We start from the raw sequence: 20,177 nt of genomic DNA, 5'->3' as shown, positions 1-20,177 counted from the left end.
AACATTCCATCGGCTCTATCTAATGGCGGTTCTCACACGTCCTATCAATGAGCTGGAATTCCCAGGGATCAGAGCCATGATAAGACTCCATGGACAGAGTCAACACAGGGCTGAAGGCAGAGGGAAAGAAAAACACAGCCAGGTAATTGATCTAATGCTTCGAGAGGTATTATAACCTACACCGGCGCGCCAAAAAATTCCTCGCTCGTTCTCCACTTCTTTTTTTTCTCTCTCCCTCTCATCTCATCTTCCTTCCATCTGTTTTCATATGCGCTCTCTGGATGAGGCATCGGAGAGATGGTTAAAAAAAAGGAGGGAAATGAAAAAGAGTGAAAGAGGAGGAGTGCATGAGAAGAAAGGCAGAAGGAGAGAGCGGAGGAGATTTACGGTGTCTGTGGTGTGGTGGGACTGGGAGGAGAGCGGCCTGTGATCCCCACTGATGGGAGGGAGCGTCAAGCTAGGAGGAGACGCTAATGTGAAGCAGACACATCTCTAACTTTTTGCCAGGTGCTTGAAAAGCATCCTGGCCTACATTCACTACTACCTCCAGTACCGACCGTAGTAGACACTTTTTCATGATTGTCTGCCTCGTCTCTAGGGCTGCCTTTAAGCCAGGGGTTCCCAAACTGTGGTGCGTGCACCCCTTGTGGTGCGCGAACGCCTTCTAGGGGGTGCGTGTCACGCACCCCCTAGAAGGCGCCTCACTGCGTGACATGAAAAGGGTAATTTTCGGCCAAATACAACGAGACATAGCGCTGGGGTGCATCAGCTAGGTCAGGAGGTAACAGGGGGTGCACGGCCAATAAAGTTTGGGGACCGCTGCTCTAAGCCAATGGAAGACTTACCCATAAAACCCAAAGACTGAACGACATAAAACCCACACCCTGAACACCGCAACATGAAGCCATGAGCTGAGGCAGAGGCTGCGGCACACAAACTGATTAGTAGATGTTCATAAACAAGAGCTTTCTGCACCTCGCAGTTATGACTCGTCATTCTTGTATATGTTGTCAAGGACCCCCAAATTGACATTTGGCCACCGCGGACCCCCATCTGAAAATGTTTTGTGCCAGGCAGCGAGAGAGAATATGTGTGAAAATGGCTTGTCGATCTGCTCTTTTCCTGCCATAGCTTTCTCCACAATACAGATGCTGGGGTTAAAGTGGTTAACCAAATGAAAATAGCAACCTCACAGTGTGTTGCGGTGTGGCATGTTGTGAACTTGAAAATTGGCTATGTTTGCTATTTTACTTTTTGGGGACAATTTTAGCTTATAATAATGACATGCACAAATTTCGCGACGGCAGTCTGGCGGCCCTATTTTGGGCAAAGTGTAGGTTTATGCATGCAAAGAAATTGTACTGGCAATGTGATTAATTAGACATCTTATTACCGCTGTCTTCTTTTTAAGGGGTTTAAGTATGTCTCTCTACAAAGCAGCATAAATGGAGCGATTTACAATTCTGTCAAGTTTCCAAGTCATTGGTCATTAACTGTGGGACTGTGTGCAACTTCGTTCAGGTTTACATAGCCTGTTGTGCACCAATCTGTGAAATGCATTCAGGCAGGTTATTTTAGTAGGCCTGACCCTTCCTTTCAGCAAAAATTCCATTAGGGGCAAATGATTGACTGACTCTTCTGCGATTCTAATACACTCACTGTGCATAAACATTACATTCAGTGTTATTTTCACTGAGTCTTACGTTTAACGCAATTAGCTCATGCTCTTTCTCAGATCAAAGAGCACGCAAAACCGTAGAGGTCACCCGTTGAATAATAGAGTGGTACCAGACGGTCATTCCAGGTAGGGTCTGCAATTAACCCAACATATATTGAATATTCAAAACCGATATTTAGATACTTAATCTTGCTCATGTAGGATAATTGAATAATAGAGAAGCAGTTTTTGTTTTAATATCAAAGTATCACTGTAGCTGTACAGAAATAGAAAACAGATCGTTCATTAATCGTAATTCGTAATCGAGGCAAAGGTTTGAAATAATCGTGATATTGGTTTGAAGTAGTGTCGCCCCGGCCCTAATTCGAAGGCCGCCACAATACTGTTGATGATTGATGTGTTTTATGGCAACACAAGATCAAAGAACATCACTGTTTGAGAGCAGAAATACAGACCCCTTTATAACAATGGTACAACTGGCCAATATTTGTCTAATGTTTTTTTCTTTCTGCCCACTACGTGCATTGAGTCCTATCCTATACACAGATATATAGACTATGATAAATGATTAGCTACTGATAAATCTATGAAGCATTAATTACACTGCAAATTGATACGGAAATAAATGCTGATCTGAGCATGCAGTCAGCAGACAATATTGTCCCAAAGATAAAATAAATCTTTCAGATTTCTCAGTCACAGATTTCTCACACACGCACGCACGCACGCACGCACGCACGCACGCACTCATGCATGCACGCACACACGCACACACACACACAGGTCACTGAAACTAACGCCTAATTTATGCCTCTGCGCCAAAGTGTGTCATGTGTCTTGCCGCCTTCTACAAATCAAGTTCCACACGGAAGAAAGTACAGTTATTCAAGTTGAATTGAAAGCATCCATATGGGCCTCAGAGCGAAACCATCCTGGCTCCATTAGGGCCTGGAGCAGAGAGCAGATGACAATCAGACGCTTGTTTTCTGTCGAGTCAGAGGAGACTGGGAGGTTGTTTTGTGCAGAGCCGGCATGAGGCTGGTTCCTCCCTCAGCACTCGCCAGTGCTTTGTCACTGAAACCACAGCCAGCCCCTCGGGAGACCTGACTATGTCATGAGCATAAAAAAGAATGACTTACAGGGGGAGAGAGAGAGAGAGACAGAGAGACAAATTGTGTCAGAGAGAGGGACAGAGAAGGGGGAGGGCGGGGGGACATGAGTGAGCAAGCTTTGAGCTAATGGCTGAGGATTGAGATGGGGAAGTAATTATGAAACTACTGACAAAGACAGCACACGAATGGGCGTCCCCAAGGCCTGGCGCACGTCCATACAGGAGAGGGCAGGAAGTTGTTCGCACAGAGTGTGGAAGTAACCCCATTTCCTGGAATTGCTGTACAAGCCCTCTAAGCGGGGCAGAGGGTTACCGTGGTAACGTGCAATAAAATACCCTTAGCTCAGCGTGTGTGTGGAGTGGGGGGTGTTAAATCTAAACAACGTTGCCCAGAGGCTAGAGCTTAAACTTTACTGGGCCCACACAGATAAACGGCAGACGCATCAAGCTGGGTTCACGGGCCTCGGCTCTCTCTGCAGGTCAAGTTGAGAGCGAGGGAGGGGACGCATTGTACCAACCTGACCGATGGATTGCCAATGGCAACAGTAGGAGAGGACGAGGATGGATACGCCTAGCTAACCTAGCTGACTGCTGTAGCAACTGGGAAGCTGGCCTGGCTCTTGTAATTACGTGGAGGAGTTTGCGGGCCTCATCTAAAGCTGAGTACACACAGAGGAGGGCTGTGCTGTGTTGGTACAGCAAGATTCACACTGCACTGTCAGCCTAGCTGGCTGTTTTATATACACGTGCATACGTGTGTGTTGAGATGTACAGACTGAGTACGATGGAGAAGCAGACTGAAAAGGCATGCTGATTCCTAGGACTTTCATTTTCTCTTTACTACAGTATAAAATCCTGGTAAATAGGCTACATTTGTATCTGAGACTGAGAGTATACAATTGTAATAACCAAATAGATCTTTCCAGGTCCATTCCCTTTAGTTACACTCTCGGATTAATTCACAAATTAACATTGATTTTATTGTAGTAATATTACTCTCTGTAGATATATTCTGCAGCCATATACATTATTAATACAGTTTGTCTACTTTTAGGCTAGCTTGTCTTATGACCCCCAAAGAGAATTTAGGCCATTGTACAGATTTCATTTCAAAGGATGTTAAGTCTAGTTTAATGAAAACTTACAGCCCAGTACAAACACAAAACGAAGCAGCTTCTATCAGAGTAGTCATCACTCAGTTCAATTGACTTCTTTGACTAGGATGTATACAGCGAAACCCAAACCTTCCAGGCACTTGGGGAACACCTACTGGCACTCTTTGCCTTGTGACATGGTGGCTGAGAAAGTCCAAATATGTATTATTATAATAATATTATATAACATGTCTGCAAAATTCAAGAGCTTAGCTTACTTGCTCAAACTCCTTTGCTTCTTGTCTACTTCCTCCTTTTATGCTAGTTTGTTCTGCCTTCTTCTTGTGCCCTGCAGTAGCTGTCTGCCAGTCTGACTGCCTACACAGAGCGTCTATGTATGCCCATATGCCACTCAGTAGGCTATATGAATATACAGTATGTATGTCATGCTTTGTCCTCTCGTTGTACTGGCATCGCTTGTCATTTGTCAAGGACCACTTGGCTGAATTTGAACCCAAATCCTGTTATTTTTTAGTCGAGCACAAAGCACATACTAAACTAAGATGTGGCAATGGCTTTTGAGGGAGGTGGGGGGTTTCTGTGATTTTTATTTTTAGTTCGGAAAACGGAATGCTTCCTATGTGACATCATCACAGTGAAAATCTAGGTTTTTCCTGACTTTAGTCCATACTTCCTGTAATTCCAGTCGGACTGGCCCCATGCCCGGCCCCCAGGGTGTTTCTAAGATTTAGTTCAGCACCTCCACGTTGAAGGGCACCATCGATTATAATAATAATGAGCTAATACAGGTTGAAACAAATGCATAATGAACCAAAGAAATACCAAACAAAGGCCAAGTACACTAAACCCTCCTATACTAGAAATACCACTCTCTCTTCCCTGACCACTTGGTACACAGCCCAGTGCATGAAACCCACAGAATGTGAAAGCGTGTGTGGTGTGTGGATGCTTTTTGGGTGGGTCCCGCGCATAACAAGGTAATTGACAGTCTTAACAAGGTGATTGACATGGGGGGCTGTGTGTGCAGTCCATGTACACGCCTCCCAGAAGTAGCTCTCAAAGAGAGAGTGACGAGTAGCATTCACAGAAACAAAACATTTATAGCCTGTTTTGTCAAACTATCACACAGAAGCCAAAAATGCATATTATGTGTCTGTTTTCACCTTAGAGAGTGGTATGTTCTCGCCCCTGGCTAGGAATGGCTATGGTTAAAGGTTAAAGTTAAAGTCCTACTATTTGTCACATCACATACATTGCTGTATACAAGATTGGTTCTCCACATTTGACCCATCTTTTGGAATCATTTGTAGTTGGTGGTAGTTAACTAATAATTCATAATACAGTGGAAAAGCAATCAAGAGGAGCACAGACTTAAACATTATTTTATGGTCATAGGGCACCGATCTCAAATACCCATTACAAACAGTCCTAACTTTGACCGTGGCTTATTCCAGCGGTGAAATACTTTTCTTTTCTTTTCAAAATCTTTTTATTTTCGTTTTATAACATTATGGGTGTCAAGTCACAGGTTCATAGAAAAAATAAAAATAAAATATCAGATTTTAGTATCAGTGACTGAGGTAAACAAACCTACTGTATGAATCACAGAGATCGTGGGCAGACATAATGAAAAGACTGTTATTGTGCAAAACATGCCCCTTCAAGACAAAATAAAAACATTTTCGCCCCTTCAAGTCCCAATTTAGAAATACTCCTTTTAACCCAAAATGTCTACTGAGTCAAACTATCAATGAATGAATGCAATGAGTACACTAACTCAGACTCATACTGTGGGTTGATTTGAGACAGTTAATGTGACCACATAAGGGCCCTTATTCTCGTCTGTTTATTATATCCTGTTTTTATTAACATGTTTTGTGCTTTACAAAACATGTTTGATATTGATATTACACTATGTTGATTATTTTTGTACGTGAGCCTGAGCGTAAACAGATATTTTGATATATCCTTCTTGGACCTCTACTGGACTCAGAAAAGGAATTAATTGTGGAAGAACCAAGCACAAACATGACCCCCACACACACAAGACACAACAACAATTAAACTATAGTGTTTAGTAATAGCATTCTACTGATTATCTTTGGAAACAGCCAATATATACATACACAGTTATTATAACCATCCTTAAGTGCCTCTTGCCTCTGTCTGTATGTCCTCCACATCGGTCTACCTGTTGCCCTTCTTCTAACATTCCTCTATTCTACCTTAACCAGTCCATTGTTTCCCTGCAAATATGTTTTTCGTTACGACGCGTCACTTCTAAAATGCCACTATGACTTAACATAGCAGGCATTTACTGTTTGATTATATAACTGCTACCAAAACAAGAACAATTTTAAATCATAACAAGTACTAGAACTGTAACTGGGAACAGAACCAATTCACCACCGCCAACTGCTCCTATAAAGATTCTTAGGAGAAACTCTCCGTATTTCTCCTCCACCTTGCCTGCTGATGATATACGCTTCCTGGCTCACACACTACACGGGCATCTGCCCTGGCTGCCTTGTCTCCAGGATTACTGGGGCTGTGCTGGACAAGGAATGCAGGCCATAGTAATTCCCTGTTAATTTGCTAACCTGTTCAACAGTGCAGACACAACACTCTGTAATCCCTCTACCTTCCACAGCCACAAACCCCCTGGTGGTAAATGTACAAGTAGTGCACGAATACCCTACCCAGCTTCATTCACATTTTGAATGGTATTTTTTCTAATGTCTCTCTCAAGGGTAAAAGGCTCAAAGAAAGAATGGAATGGTCGAGTGGCCGTGGGTTTTGGCTCTGCCCCAGCATACAATTAATGTGGGGCCAGTCCCGTTATGCTCACCATGTATACAATGTGTTCCGGACCTGCTCCTCACATCAGGCCTATCATATAGAACTAATGTATCGTGGTCGTCTATTACAGTGTATCTCAAACCTTTTAATTTCAAAGACCCCCATAACTCTGAGAGAGAGTGTACAAATGGAACGAGAATGGTCCATGATTTGTACACTCTCAGAGTTACAGACCTGTAAGGGTCCATTTGGAACCCTCTCAAGGAAACCTGAGGGTCCCGCCTGGACCCCACTTTGAGAATCACTGGTCTACTAGAGTCAACTAGACCTATCTTGTGCACCACACAACCTCTCTCCTTCTGTCCCTTAAACACTAACAAACATGCAGCCACACACGCAGCCACGCACACAACACACACACACACACACACACACACACACACACACACACACACACACACACACACACACACACACACACACACACACACACACACACACACACACATGTATAAACACCTGCGGAGCACACACACATCTGGACCACAATCCCACAGGCCCTGATGCCCTCATGGTTTGACCTCATACAGTTGTGCACTCTGCTGCTGTAGCTTGATGTGTCATTATTTACTAGTACGAGTTCTCTTTCTTTCTCTCTCTCTCTCTCTCTCTCTCTCTCTCTCTCACTACAACCAACAAACAGAGCAACAAAACACACATGGTGGCCAGGCAGATTTAATACCATTACTAATCCAAAATATAATACCAAGTTCATTAAATAAAAAAAGAATAAATACAAAATCAGAGAATATTGGGGTGCCGCTTGCCTAGCGGTTAAGGCGCATACCACATAGATTCTAAAGCAGCGGGTCGCAGCAGGATTGATTCCCGAGCTCGACGACCAGACCTTTTTTGCGTGTTACACCCTGTCTCTCTTTCCCTGTGTCCTGTCTCTCTCAACTGTGTACTATGATTAAAGGCAGAAAAGCCCCAAAATATATTTGTTAAAAGAATATTTATTAGAGCTATGAAGTGCACAAAATATAAGAATGGCACTGAGGCACGTGTTTTGAATTTGAAGTAGTGTTCTTCCACAACAACAGCACTGTGAATACCGTATAACATGATGACACGTGAGTTATCTTGCAATTTTCTGTATGAAACAGAGAGGAACAGGAGGGGAGGGGAATATATAGAGAAGTCAAGCAGGATTACTCTAGGCCACATAAATAACCCCAGCACAAGCCATGAGTGGGTCGGACCGGCGCTCAGTAAATAATGCAGTGTTGTGGGTAGCTCAATAAACAGCTTTGTGTTCAGAGCGGAGGGCCATGCATGGAACAGATAAATCACATTTCACACCAGGCTCCAGTTTGGGGCAGAGAACAAGGAAAGCCATGGGCGGTAAATCGCTGGCCATTGCCAATGTGCATTCACGACGAAATATGTACACACGCAAATAGATACGCACACGCACACCAGCTGCCTGCTGTCTGTCGGGAAATAATATGCATCTATCACATACCCACGCTATAGCGGGGCAACACAATGTCGTGTGCCACAGAAATGACAGTTCAAGTTACTCTCCGGGGGCAAATAGTGAACCATTACGAAAACCACATTAATATAAGCTCTTAGCTATGTTTTTTATGTTTTTGTTATACATCACAATTACATACTCTCATAATCATACGTCGTTTTAAATAAAGAGTGAAATATTAATTAGTCGCATTTTAATTAACTCTGACATCAATTCAATTTGCTGGGCTATACATTGTGCCTTGGACTTTAATTGCATATGCATAGATGTACAGATAATAATGATGTGGTGCCCTGGCCTGTTTGTACTTTTTATATAATTGTTGTACTTTGCACAGCATTATGAGGTAATAGGTTAACACAGTGCTTTATAGCACCAAACATTCAATAAAGCAAAAGCACAATAAGAGACTGAACACTGAACGTCTGCAGAGTGTAGCAGGATAGTGTATCAAATAAAGCATTGGTTCCCAAACTTTTTAGCCTGTGACCCAAAAGAGAAATTTGATGTCTCCCCTAGTGAAACTAGTGAAAGTAGCAGATCTACAAGCTCACAACGCGTAAATTGGCACTTCTACTTAAACATTTGTTTTCTAATTTATGGAATTTATCTGTTATTATCTTCGTGAAATTACTGGAAAAAATCATTGATTTTTTTTTGAATTCATGACAATTTTTGCTTTTTTGGTAATGTTTTTTGAAAATGTTTTGAAATAATAATAATTAAAAACAAAATGTAGGAAACAAAAAAATAAAGGGACCCATAAAAATGTGTCCGTGACCGACAAATGGGTCCCGACCCAGTGTTTGGGAACCATGCAGTGACATAAAGAACAGGTAGAAAGAGAGAGGCTGTGAGAGAGAGTGCATTGAGAGGGGCAGAAAAAAGAAGGCAGAAAGAGAGAGAGAGAGAGATCATGAAGAGAAAGGAAGAGAGGAATGTGAAACACCAACAGCTACATTCCATCCGCTTCTCCTTGCACTGCCTGCAGCACTTTTACATTGTCTTCTATTCTTTTGTAGGACTCCTCTGTTCAGAAGTCAGCCAGTCCATATAAAACGTGAGAAAGGAGGCTAGGCTGGCCACATGTATCAACTCTGGGCAAATAGAGGATGTCAGATGAAATCATCTTTGTTACCTTGGCACCCTTGGCCCCAAGCCCAGCAAGGCTTAAGGCCTATATACTTTGTTATTGGCCATATTTTTTCAATGTAGCCATTCAATCCTTTTCAGGAGCCTATATGATTACTTTAAAGTAGTAATGCCAAGGCCAGTAACCTAATAACCTACAGTATTTATGAAAATGTGCAGGTTATATCAAATCTCACATTATTATTTACAACAGTAGTTAAATTAACTTGCCTTGAACACATACAGACATGATGGGCATGCTCAAAGATTAAGCTAGGCCTCAAGGGTGCTTTTATAAAATTCAAAGAAGAAATTTCAGTTTAATTTTGGTAACCATGTCTAAGAATACGAAGAGGATCTCTGGGCTAAAAACTGTGCGAATTTAAATAGAACATGACTTGACATGGTGGCACTGTGGCAGGTGTCTTTCAACCAGATCACAGCTCCTCTCTTAATTATAACAACCTTTCAACACTAAAAACATTAGGCAGCTAAGTGTCCATTTTGAATTTCTCTCTTGTAATGGGCGAACTACTGCTCAACATCTGGGCAGAGGTGCAGCCCCCTTTTGTGACTCAACTCACACCAAACAGCGTGGAGTGGAGGAGTACTGTATTATCATCCAAAGCCTAAACGAATGAATTACACTGTAGATAAGGCGTCGTTCGATGTGTGTGTTGCTGTTAACAACACATGACAGGTCAAGTCAAAACCAAAGAAATGCAGTGGTTTATTATATCAGTACACTTCACCTTCACCTTTCTTCTTCCAAACACGCACTGTCGCACTCTCACACTGACGAAACAAAACAACTAGTTTAAATCAATGTAAAGCGTTCTACGTAAGCTTTAAGGCTGTGTGTTGATTGTAACACAACAAAAAGAGTTGTAGTTTAAACAAAATCACATAGACATTCGTACTGCACCAGAAAGCGTGTGTGTGCTGTGCAGCGATGCGGACTGACGGTGCACACTAACCCGCAGATGCAACAGCAGTCAGATGCCACGAAACTTTTATAATGGCAGAGAGAGAAATGTGTATTTTGAAATGTTACCAACTTACCGAAAGACAGTTCAACACAGCAGAGGACGAATACTAGTAGTTTGCCCGAAGAGAAACCGGGTAATTGGCCCATATTTTCTGTAAAATCCACATTAGGGTCGACACTCGCTCAGCGCCAGAGCTCGGAGCTGCTGTCTGTCTCCTCCGGTTCAAGTTGGTTCTCCAAAAAAAAAGTAAACCCTGCGCTTTGGGTGGCTGGCTCACATATAATGAAGGAGAAATCCCACCTACGCGCAGTGTAAAAAGTAGAACATTTCAATTCTGTTTAAATAAGAGCCGTGTGCCGCATAGCTTCTTTTCTTTTTTAAATCGTATTAAAAAACATGAGTGTTTTTTCCCTCGGAAAGAAAGACGGCACTTTAAAGTTTCTTCGCCACTCTCCGCTCAGCAGTTCACTGAAGTCAAGAGTGAAAAAAAAACACACACACACACGCGCGTATCCTTCCGCATAATCCTTGCAGAAAATACCGGATCTACAAGCTCACGATGCGTCGCACCGTGACGCGTCGTGAGCTTGTAGATCGGGTATTTTTTGGCTCACAGTACCGTCGTACGATGAAGGATAACCAGGCTTTAGTCAATAGTTAGCGTGGATCTATCTTGGGTTATGAAGAGAGAAAGCAGACAATTTGTGAATATAAAATCAATATAATGCTGGCGTGTTGTTGTTCTTTTTTCCCTGTTCCTTAATGATGTTTTTTGTTGTTGAAAGAAGTAAGAAATTAACATTGTCGTCCTCTCTCCCCGTCGCCACGGCGGAGGAATTTTCACTCATTTTCTACTTCTCAAAGCTCGTATGACTCCAAATTAACCCGTTCAATGATTTTTTCTGTCTCCCTCGTGCATGTTTTCCGTTATGCTTTTTTAACACCCACGCTTTACTTTAACTCTGCTTATTTTCATCACAGATTGTAATTTGAGTGAGACAAGTTACTAGTTGCACAGTTCACAGGTGTAAAATAAAAAAAATCAATCAGTAGTTTTCAATGACAACGTCGTTTCAGGTAAATTAAGTAGTTTGGAAATCTATAACCTTGTTTTTTTCCGTAGCAAATACATGATTATACAGAAAGAAAAACATAAAATAAAGGTAGGTAGTAGGTACTATAGGTACTATAGGCAGTATTAATGTATTATTAACAATTATAACCTCTAAAAAACGAAAGGTACGTTTTGTTGTTAAACTTTGTTGTTTTAAATTAAACTGCTAATGATGGATATTTGTTAGATTTTAGTTTGGATATTAATATTTAGCCTATGATGCAACACATAATTAGTTCTAGGACAATGTCTGGTGTAATTTTTACTCCATGCCCCATTTAATTCATTGTGCAATATGACTGTCACTGGCTATATAGACCACTGATTTATTATTAGTCATTTGTCAAAATAGAGAGGGTTAGGGTTACACATTAATCAGACTTCCCCACAGTTATATAATTTATACACAACTAACGAAATAGGCCTACGCGTATATATACACACAAACACACACATACAGTATACACACGCACACGCGCACGCACACACATACGCACACACACACACACATACACACACGTGCGCGCACACGCACACACACACACACACACACACACACATAGACACACACACACACAGCACGCATGCACACATGCACGCACGCGCGCGCGCACACACACACACGCACACACAGTCACACACACACACACACACACACACACACACACACACACACACACACCAAGCTTCATAAAATGATTATCAGTAGTAGTACAACACCAATTAATCCTTATCAGTGTGACAGATCCAGGTGTAATTCGCTGGCTCATCAACATCGGGGCCACATCTCATCCCAGTGATTTGTTTGTCTTCACACCCACTTAGAAAAACATTGGCGAGCCTCCTGCCGCTGGGACCGGCCCTCTGTCCTCCATTCAACCCTGATGAAAGGCCTGGAACCAGGGGGAGCAAAATGATCTCCTCAGGGGTCCGCGCTCACAATGCTGCAGGTTGCCGAGGTCAATGTCAACTCAACTTACTCTGGCTCTCTCCTCCGTGATGCAGGTTGGATGTCAGGTGATGGGAGAACAGCAAACACAGTGCAGGCATTAAGGTCAGATGCTTCCTTTTGTTGATAGACAGCATCCCTCTCTGTTAAAGAACAGGCCTCTGGTATTTACGGAACAAGTGTGATGAAAAGTTAATGTTTGTTATGTTACTTGCCTTGGAGTTGGCCCTAAGTTAGAGTGAATCAAAGGAATGAAGGTTTCACACTTATTGTGAATGAATGAATCCTCTATATTGTGCTCCTGAGTGCTTCTGTGACTGATCAATTCTTCCCTGTTAAAGCAACGGGCCCGGAGAACGATATGGCATCATTTATATTACACCACTTTTATCCATGCAAATACCTATTGAGTTATCTGACATGATTCAGCATCAAGCCAGGCGGGGAGGGGAGGGCGACATTGGTCATTGCATGTATATGGGCTTGAGCGGCTCCCGTCAGCAGGGAGTGTTGGGCAGGAGGAGTAGGACGAAGGGTGAGGGCTCCTCACTGGCAGGAGAACGAAGGGTGAGGGCTCCTCACTGGCAGGAGGAGTAGGACGAAGGGTGAGGGCTCCTCACTGGCAGGAGGACGAAGGGTGAGGGCTCCTCACTGGCAGGAGGACGAAGGGTGAGGGCTCCTCACTGGCAGGAGGAGTAGGACGAAGGGTGAGGGCTCCTCACTGGCAGGAGGACGAAGGGTGAGGACTCCTCACTGGCAGGAGGAGTAGGACGAAGGGTGAGGGCTCCTCACTGGCAGGAGGATGAAGGGTGAGGGCTCCTCACTGGCAGGAGGACGAAGGGTGAGGGCTCCTCACTGGCAGGAGGAGTAGGATGAAGGGTGAGGGCTCCTCACTGGCAGGAGGAGTAGGACGAAGGGTGAGGGCTCCTCACTGGCAGGAGGAGTAGGACGAAGGGTGAGGGCTCCTCACTGGCAGGAGGAGTAGGACGAAGGGTGAGGGCTCCTCACTGGCAGGAGGACGAAGGGTGAGGGCTCCTCACTGGCAGGCGAGGCGAGTCAGTACGATACAACAGGATTGACTACACAGATATGTGTGTGGGGAGGGAATAAGCAATTGGCACAATGACTAAATTGTGGAGAAAAAGGGGTAAAAAAAAATTGGCTACGCTAAAGAAAAGGAATAAGTGAGGGGCGCTCTTACCATATCTTATCATACATATCATCATACATCACATTCCGTGCTCAGCCAATCAAATCATCACTATGGGGTAGGCCTACACACAGACACACAAAGCTGGGCATAGGAGGAAGAAAAAACACTTACATACAGTATCTGATTAGGAGTCATTGGTCATGTGATCAATAATCCTAAATTAATTTAGTTGAAAATTCCACTTTGTCTGCAGCACTGTTTTCCTAATGATGTCACTCCAGATGTGGACTTCTTCTCAATGGGTAAGAGAGGGTGTGGGCCTAGCCTCATGAGCAGAACAATGGGTAAGAGAGGGTGTGGGCCTAGCCTCATGAGCAGAACAGACTCTTCTCAATGGGTAAGAGAGGGTGTGGGCCTAGCCTCATGAGCAGAACAGACTCTTCTCAATGGGTAAGAGAGGGTGTGGGCCTAGCCTCATGAGCAGAACAGACTCTTCTCAATGGGTAAGAGAGGGTGTGGGCCTAGCCTCATGAGCAGAACAGACTGAGTTCCTCTGTGCTCTTCCCCAGATCAGGGTTCTTCCTCAGAAGCCAGACACAGTTAAAAAAAATAGTTTAGCTTTATTTTTAGTCCCGGTCCATATTTATCTGACAGTATAAGAATTATTTAGATCACTAACCGAAGAGCAAACCTCTTGTTATAATAATATTTGAGTTTATTCCATGAGAAGAGATCAGTGCCGGACGTGTTAAACAGTGATCTAGCCCTAGATCTTGCGCCACCCCTTAACCCTTATCCCTAAACTTATTTGCCATTTTTTACTATTTTAAAACATTTAAAATAGCAACGTGTCGATGTAGATTGGCTAGTTGAACTATTTTTAAATGTTTTAAAATAGTAAAAAATGGTAAATAAGTTTAGGGATAAGGGATAAGGGGTGGCGCAAGATGGAGCCCTAGAGTTATATACACATTATGGGCGTCATCACGTCAATCGCCACTTGCGACTTGACTTTCTTAGTGTTCTGGGCATCCAGGGTTGTTGTGACATTTTAAGCAGGCCTCTCCAGGGCATACTATAAACATAGCCAAGGTTAACCTGCTATCTAATATTATTGTCATACCAGGGTCCATTAGAAAACAAGACCAACAATGTTGGCAGCACTGTCTTTGTGGTATACAAACACTTAACCATATACCGGTACACACTTACAAAATGAAACATTTTACAAAATTAGATCCATGAAATTCCAAAGTTAAGTGCTGAAAATCTAAACATAACACAAAAAAGGCTTGACTACTTGACTAGTTCATTGTGTAATAGGGAAAATGTTTTTGCCAACGCAGGCCTTAAAGGACCACTTCACCACTTTTCAACCTACCGGTACCTTCATATAATTGATCCTAATGTTCATGATAAAATGCCACAATTCTTTTCCGCTTGGTCTGTGTCTCATAGGAGGGCTGTGGGCATGCCACAGACGAAAAACAGTCTAAGTCCACACTATTGATCCATAATGTATAAATGATAGATAAGGGTTCAGGACAACGAGGCCTTTTCGTGGAGGGGTCAGAATGAAATTTGGACTTAGACTGTTTTTCGTCTGTGGTACTCAGTTCAGAAACCCGTCCACCAGTGACATCATCGATGGGGAATCCAAGCTAATAAAAACTGCAGGCTTTCTATTCCTGAAATGTTGCAATGCGATAATGGAAGCCATCGTTTTCACGATAATAAAAATCTAAATATTTTGACAAACAAATCTTGTTTTAAAAAAAAATCCGCCTAACGATGATGTCACTGGTGGACGGATTTCTGAACTGCCCACAGCCCTCCTATGAGACACACACAGAGTAGAACATTTGGTGGAATTTTATCATGAACATTAGTGAGGTTAGGTTGAAAAGTGGTGAAGTGGTTCTTTAATCCCGGCAAATGTAGTAACCACATTCACAGGTGGTATAAATGTGGTGACAGCTCAGTGGGTGCATGGAGAATAGTGTGTGCAACTCTGCCTCAGACAGAAAGACAACACACAGAGAAGGGATGTTACAAAATAGTAAAGTAAAAGTAAAAAATACTTTACAATACTTTTTAAATACAATACAGTTTGGAGGTCCCTGAGAACACCTGCCATCTTTAATGTACCTTGCAGAGAGTAGTAATAAACCTGTATCAGTGACTGTAGTGAGAGAACTTCTGCTTTCATCTGTGTTGTTGCTGCTCGTCTCTAGCTATCTGATGCGGAGCTCATCAATCAGTCTGACTTCAGTTGCCAGCCTGGAGATTTATACCACTGAACACAGCTGTCAGGAGGGCAGATAGTAAAGACTGATTACCTTTGTGCGTGCGTGCGTGCGTGCGTGCGTGCGTGCGTGCGTGCGTGCGTGCGTGCGTGCGTGCGTGCGTGCTGGGGGCACCCGGCACATATATTTGGGGCTCTACAGTAAATGCTGTGCGTCTCCGTTGACCTCTCACATGCACAACCCTCCCCTACCTCCACTATTAGCCATGGGAAACCGAATCAGTGTCTCCCATTCAATAAGGACATCACTCAGTCAGGCTTTGGGTTCTTAGATGGCAAGTAGCAGGAGAGGGAAGCAGTTTATATGATGCCCGGCTATAATTAGCGATGGCCAGGACTGAATCACTCTTCATTACTCTGCTGCGGCAGCTGATTTGTGGCCACAGAAACTTGTAACCGTGCATCAAGGCGCTGGGCCAACATTAGTTTATGCATGCCTCTGTGTACTTCAGCAGGACACCTAATATAGCATGCTTCAGTATACATTTCAGTATCGCAGACCACAAAAAGCACTATGCACCATTACTATGCAGACATTGAGTTCAACATTCAGTAACTAATGGGATCTGCAAGCATATATGCTCTCTCTCTCTCTCTCTCTCTCTCTCTCTCTCTCTCTCTCTCTCTCTCTCCCCCCCCCCCCCCCTCTCTCTCTCTCTCCCCCTCTCTCTCCCTCTCTCTCTCTCTCCCTCTCTCTCTCTGGTGTATTTCTGCATGAACATTGGGGCCGGGCCCCCTGTGCCGCCCTCCACACACATAGCAGGAATCTGGAATCATCACCTACTGTATCTAATGCCCTCTTTACTGTGTAAGGAGATCAGGGGGACAGGAAGTGTGTAGTATATATTTAGGGTAGATTATTTCCTTGACGCTGACCTGTTTCAACTTCCGTAAGAAACATAACCACAGCCAGCCCAGCGTTACATGTATGATTATGCATATAGCACCCTTTGCACTAGGGTGGGTGAGACATATCATGGGCGTGTTGCTGAGATGTTGAGAGAAGCTGCAGGCATGAGATCGAGGGTGCATGGGTGGGAGCTTTGTCTCAGCCATTATTGGTGCGATCATGAATAGCATATATAACCAGGCTAAAAGGACATTTCTGATTGGCTTGATCCCCTGCCTTCTTGATGCAAGAAACCACGTGGAAGGAAGCCCACAACACATGGCAAGCTTGTAGAGCGGCTATTGTTCAGCGAAGACTTATAGCGAAAACAGGAGGGGGCCTAGTATAGAGCTCTGGGGGACTCCGGTCGACCAAGGTTTAAGTGGTTAACCAGCCATGTGCGTGGCCGTCAAGTTGAGGAGCCACAGGATATCTCACAAGGGGATGCATTAGCTGATAGAATGGTTTTCAATTACCTTCACAGTAAATCATTATTCCTGCATGTCAACTTCAGATCACATGAACCTTAATGTCAACACGAGGAAAGAGAATACTTGCTGAAAGAGACAGCCCAGCACATGAGTTACGGTAATTAAACAATGATTTTGCTAGACATACAGTAGGACAAGTTCGGATACAACAGCTTTTCTCGACCTTCCCTTTCCACTTCCACATGAAGACACTTAAACATGTAACTCAACATTAACTGTTGTCAAAATACAGGACTTGTTGCATGCATGTCATTAGCAGCAGCAAGTATACTGTCTGTGACTGTATGTCATGTGCAATATGTAATAGTGTGAGACAGCAAGTAGTCATGCAGTAATTGGATACTGGCCTAGAAGTCATTATATACAGTACTGCAGGTTCACACTCGACACACTGTACTGAAATGTATGCACGTTGCATTCAGTACAGTATGTTTACATTGATCGGCAAATACACTTATGACACCATACCCTGTGTGTGTGTGTGTGTGTGTGTGTGTGTGTGTGTGTGTGTGTGTGTGTGTGTGTGTGTGTGTGTGTGTGTGTGTGTGTGTGTGAGAGTATGCATGTACTGTATGTGTCTCTACACAGCAAAGTCCTGTGTGTTAATTTAACTCCCAGAGTATAAAATGGATCCATAAGGGTCCACTCCCACTCTCTCAGAGTTAAATGAACACTCAGGACTTTGATGTGACCGTGCGTCACGGCGTTCCGCATCGGTCAGGGGTGGCGTGCGAAGGGCCTGACGTGACCATCGAGCACGAGGTGGGCTGGATGCCTTCGCCCAAGACGTCCCTGTATAGCGGTGAAGATGTTCAAGAAAGAAGGGGATTGGTTGGCAGAGGCGTGAGGGGCTGGGGGCTGGCGCTGAGGAGAAGGTGAGAGGTTGTTTGAGCTGAGGAGGTGTTGTCTTGGTTTGTGTGGGTTCATGAGTGAGAATGTGTGTGGGCTTGTGCGTGTTTACAATTGAGTATGTGGGCATGCAGGATTGTAGTGTGTGTGTGTGTGTGTGTGTGTGTGTGTGTGTGTGTGTGTGTGTGTGTGTGTGTGTGTGTGTGTGCGTTTGCGTGTGCGTGTGCGTGTGCGTGCGTGCGTGCGTGCGTGCGTGCGTGCGTGCGTGCGCGTGTGTGTGTGTGTGTGAGCGCGTGTGAGTGTGTGTGCGTGTGTTTGTGCGTGTATTTGTGCCTGCATGTGCGTGCAGGTTTTGTGCGATTGCACACCGTATATGCGTGCATACAGTGCATACATCCTGTAAGGCGACCTAGGGGTCTGGCCGGGCCAGGTAGGCAGGAATGTGCTGTTGTATGTGGACAGGATCGTCCCCTCACTCCCCTGAGCACCCCTCACTGCCCGGCGTCACAGGATCCTCCCATGAGCACCCCTCACCGCCCGGCATCACCCCACACTGCCAGTCTATTTATACTCCACTGTGGGAAAAGAAAGGCTTGAGCAGTGTAATACATGGGTTATGTAGGGTTTATACACCAGCCCCCAAAAATATATCTATAAAAAAAAAATCCTAACATGAACAACATGAACAACAACAACATACAGGCACGCACACACACACACACACACACACACACACACACACACACACACACACACACACACACACACACACACACACACACACACACACACACACACAGACACACAGGTGCAAAAACATAATCTCTACTTCCTGGCCTCTTTGGAGGCAGAGGTTGCCGAGTTCTCTCCCTACCAAACAGGCACCCGGTTCAAGCAGTACAGGACTCTTTAGTGCAGCAACAAGGACACAGTCCTCTTCCCACGTGCAATCACTACCATTTGTGTTTGTTGGCGCATCCAGCCAAGCCAGTGGCACCGCTGGGATCTCCATCATAGACATAGAAAGGTAGACGCCTCCTTCGGCTCTAAGGCGTCTGTATCTCGAGGGAAGGCAAGCTTCTGTGATGCACGCGGGAAAAAAACCTGCCAAGCTTCCGCGTGCGTCACAGAAGGAGACTTTCTGTAGGCCAATCAGAGGCAATGTTTTCTCATGCCAACGAAGCTCATTTTAATTGAATTGACAAGTCCCAGAAAAAGACACGCTGTGATTGGCCAGTAGTCACTTGACTCACTTTGAGTGGCAGCGTGGCCAGCGTGCCTTTCGCACTTCCGCTTGACCTTTACCTACCCGTGCTACACAGGTCACTCCAATGAACTGCAGCAGCGAATGAGGCATTTAGGTTTTTATGTCTATGATCTCCATAGTGGTGGTGGGCAAGGTTTTTCCCTTTTTGCCCACCAGATGCCCCTGTATAGCTGGCTGAAATTCTATAGCTGTGCTTTCTGCTTTGTATTCTGTCACTCACTAGTGCAAGTCAATGACAAGATACAGCCAGCACATATACATGATTTTTTCCAGAGGAACAGTTTTGCAACACATGGTCATGCATGGTTGGACCATGTGGGCTTTTGGAGTCCAGGGTCCATGTGTTGCAAAACCGCCAAGAAGACAAGACAATGCCTTTAATTTACCGCTAACTGAGACCTGCCTATTTGCTTATTGATGTTGAAACGTTCTTTGTAGCTCAGAGAGACCACTGATGGTGGTTCTACTGCACTCAGGTGTTGCACTCTGTAAATAGCAGATATACAAGCTCACAACGCTTCACGTTGCGATCGGCTATTTTCAGCATGCAGTGTAAAAATTAGGCATTACGACGCCATCAAGGCCTAAAAACATTTTTAGTAGACAAAATCAACTCTAAAACTAAAACTAAAACATTTCAGACTATGACTATTACAAAAATCTAAATTTGCTGTCAAAATGAACACTGGTTCTAGTTAAATACCACAAGGGTCAAGGTCTGTTTGGAGTGTGAGGGCTGCTGGGACTGGGCTGTATCAGGAGAAGAAAAGGGAGTAATAGTAGAAGGTCTAGAGTTC

The 20,177-nt window shown here is 44.1% G+C and overlaps 1 protein-coding gene across 1 annotated transcript in view; it reads right to left on the bottom strand.

Moving 5' to 3' along the window:
* The window catches only part of notch2 (notch receptor 2), a 73,150-nt gene extending 62,347 nt beyond the window's left edge, over nt 1-10,803 (bottom strand). Inside the window, exon 1 of the mRNA XM_079506903.1 lies at nt 10,437-10,803. Coding sequence (XP_079363029.1) covers nt 10,437-10,509 — 73 coding nt within the window. The 5' untranslated portion in view covers nt 10,510-10,803. The remainder of the gene's footprint in view (nt 1-10,436) is intronic.
* Between the last annotated feature and the right edge of the window lie 9,374 nt (nt 10,804-20,177).

The sequence above is a fragment of the Electrona antarctica genome (assembly GCF_951216825.1).
Source record: "Electrona antarctica genome assembly, chromosome: 7".
In the NCBI taxonomy this organism is placed as follows: Eukaryota; Metazoa; Chordata; class Actinopteri; order Myctophiformes; family Myctophidae; genus Electrona; species Electrona antarctica.
The sequence above is the reverse complement of the archived record's forward strand: the minus strand, read 5'-3'. Positions and strand labels throughout refer to the sequence as shown.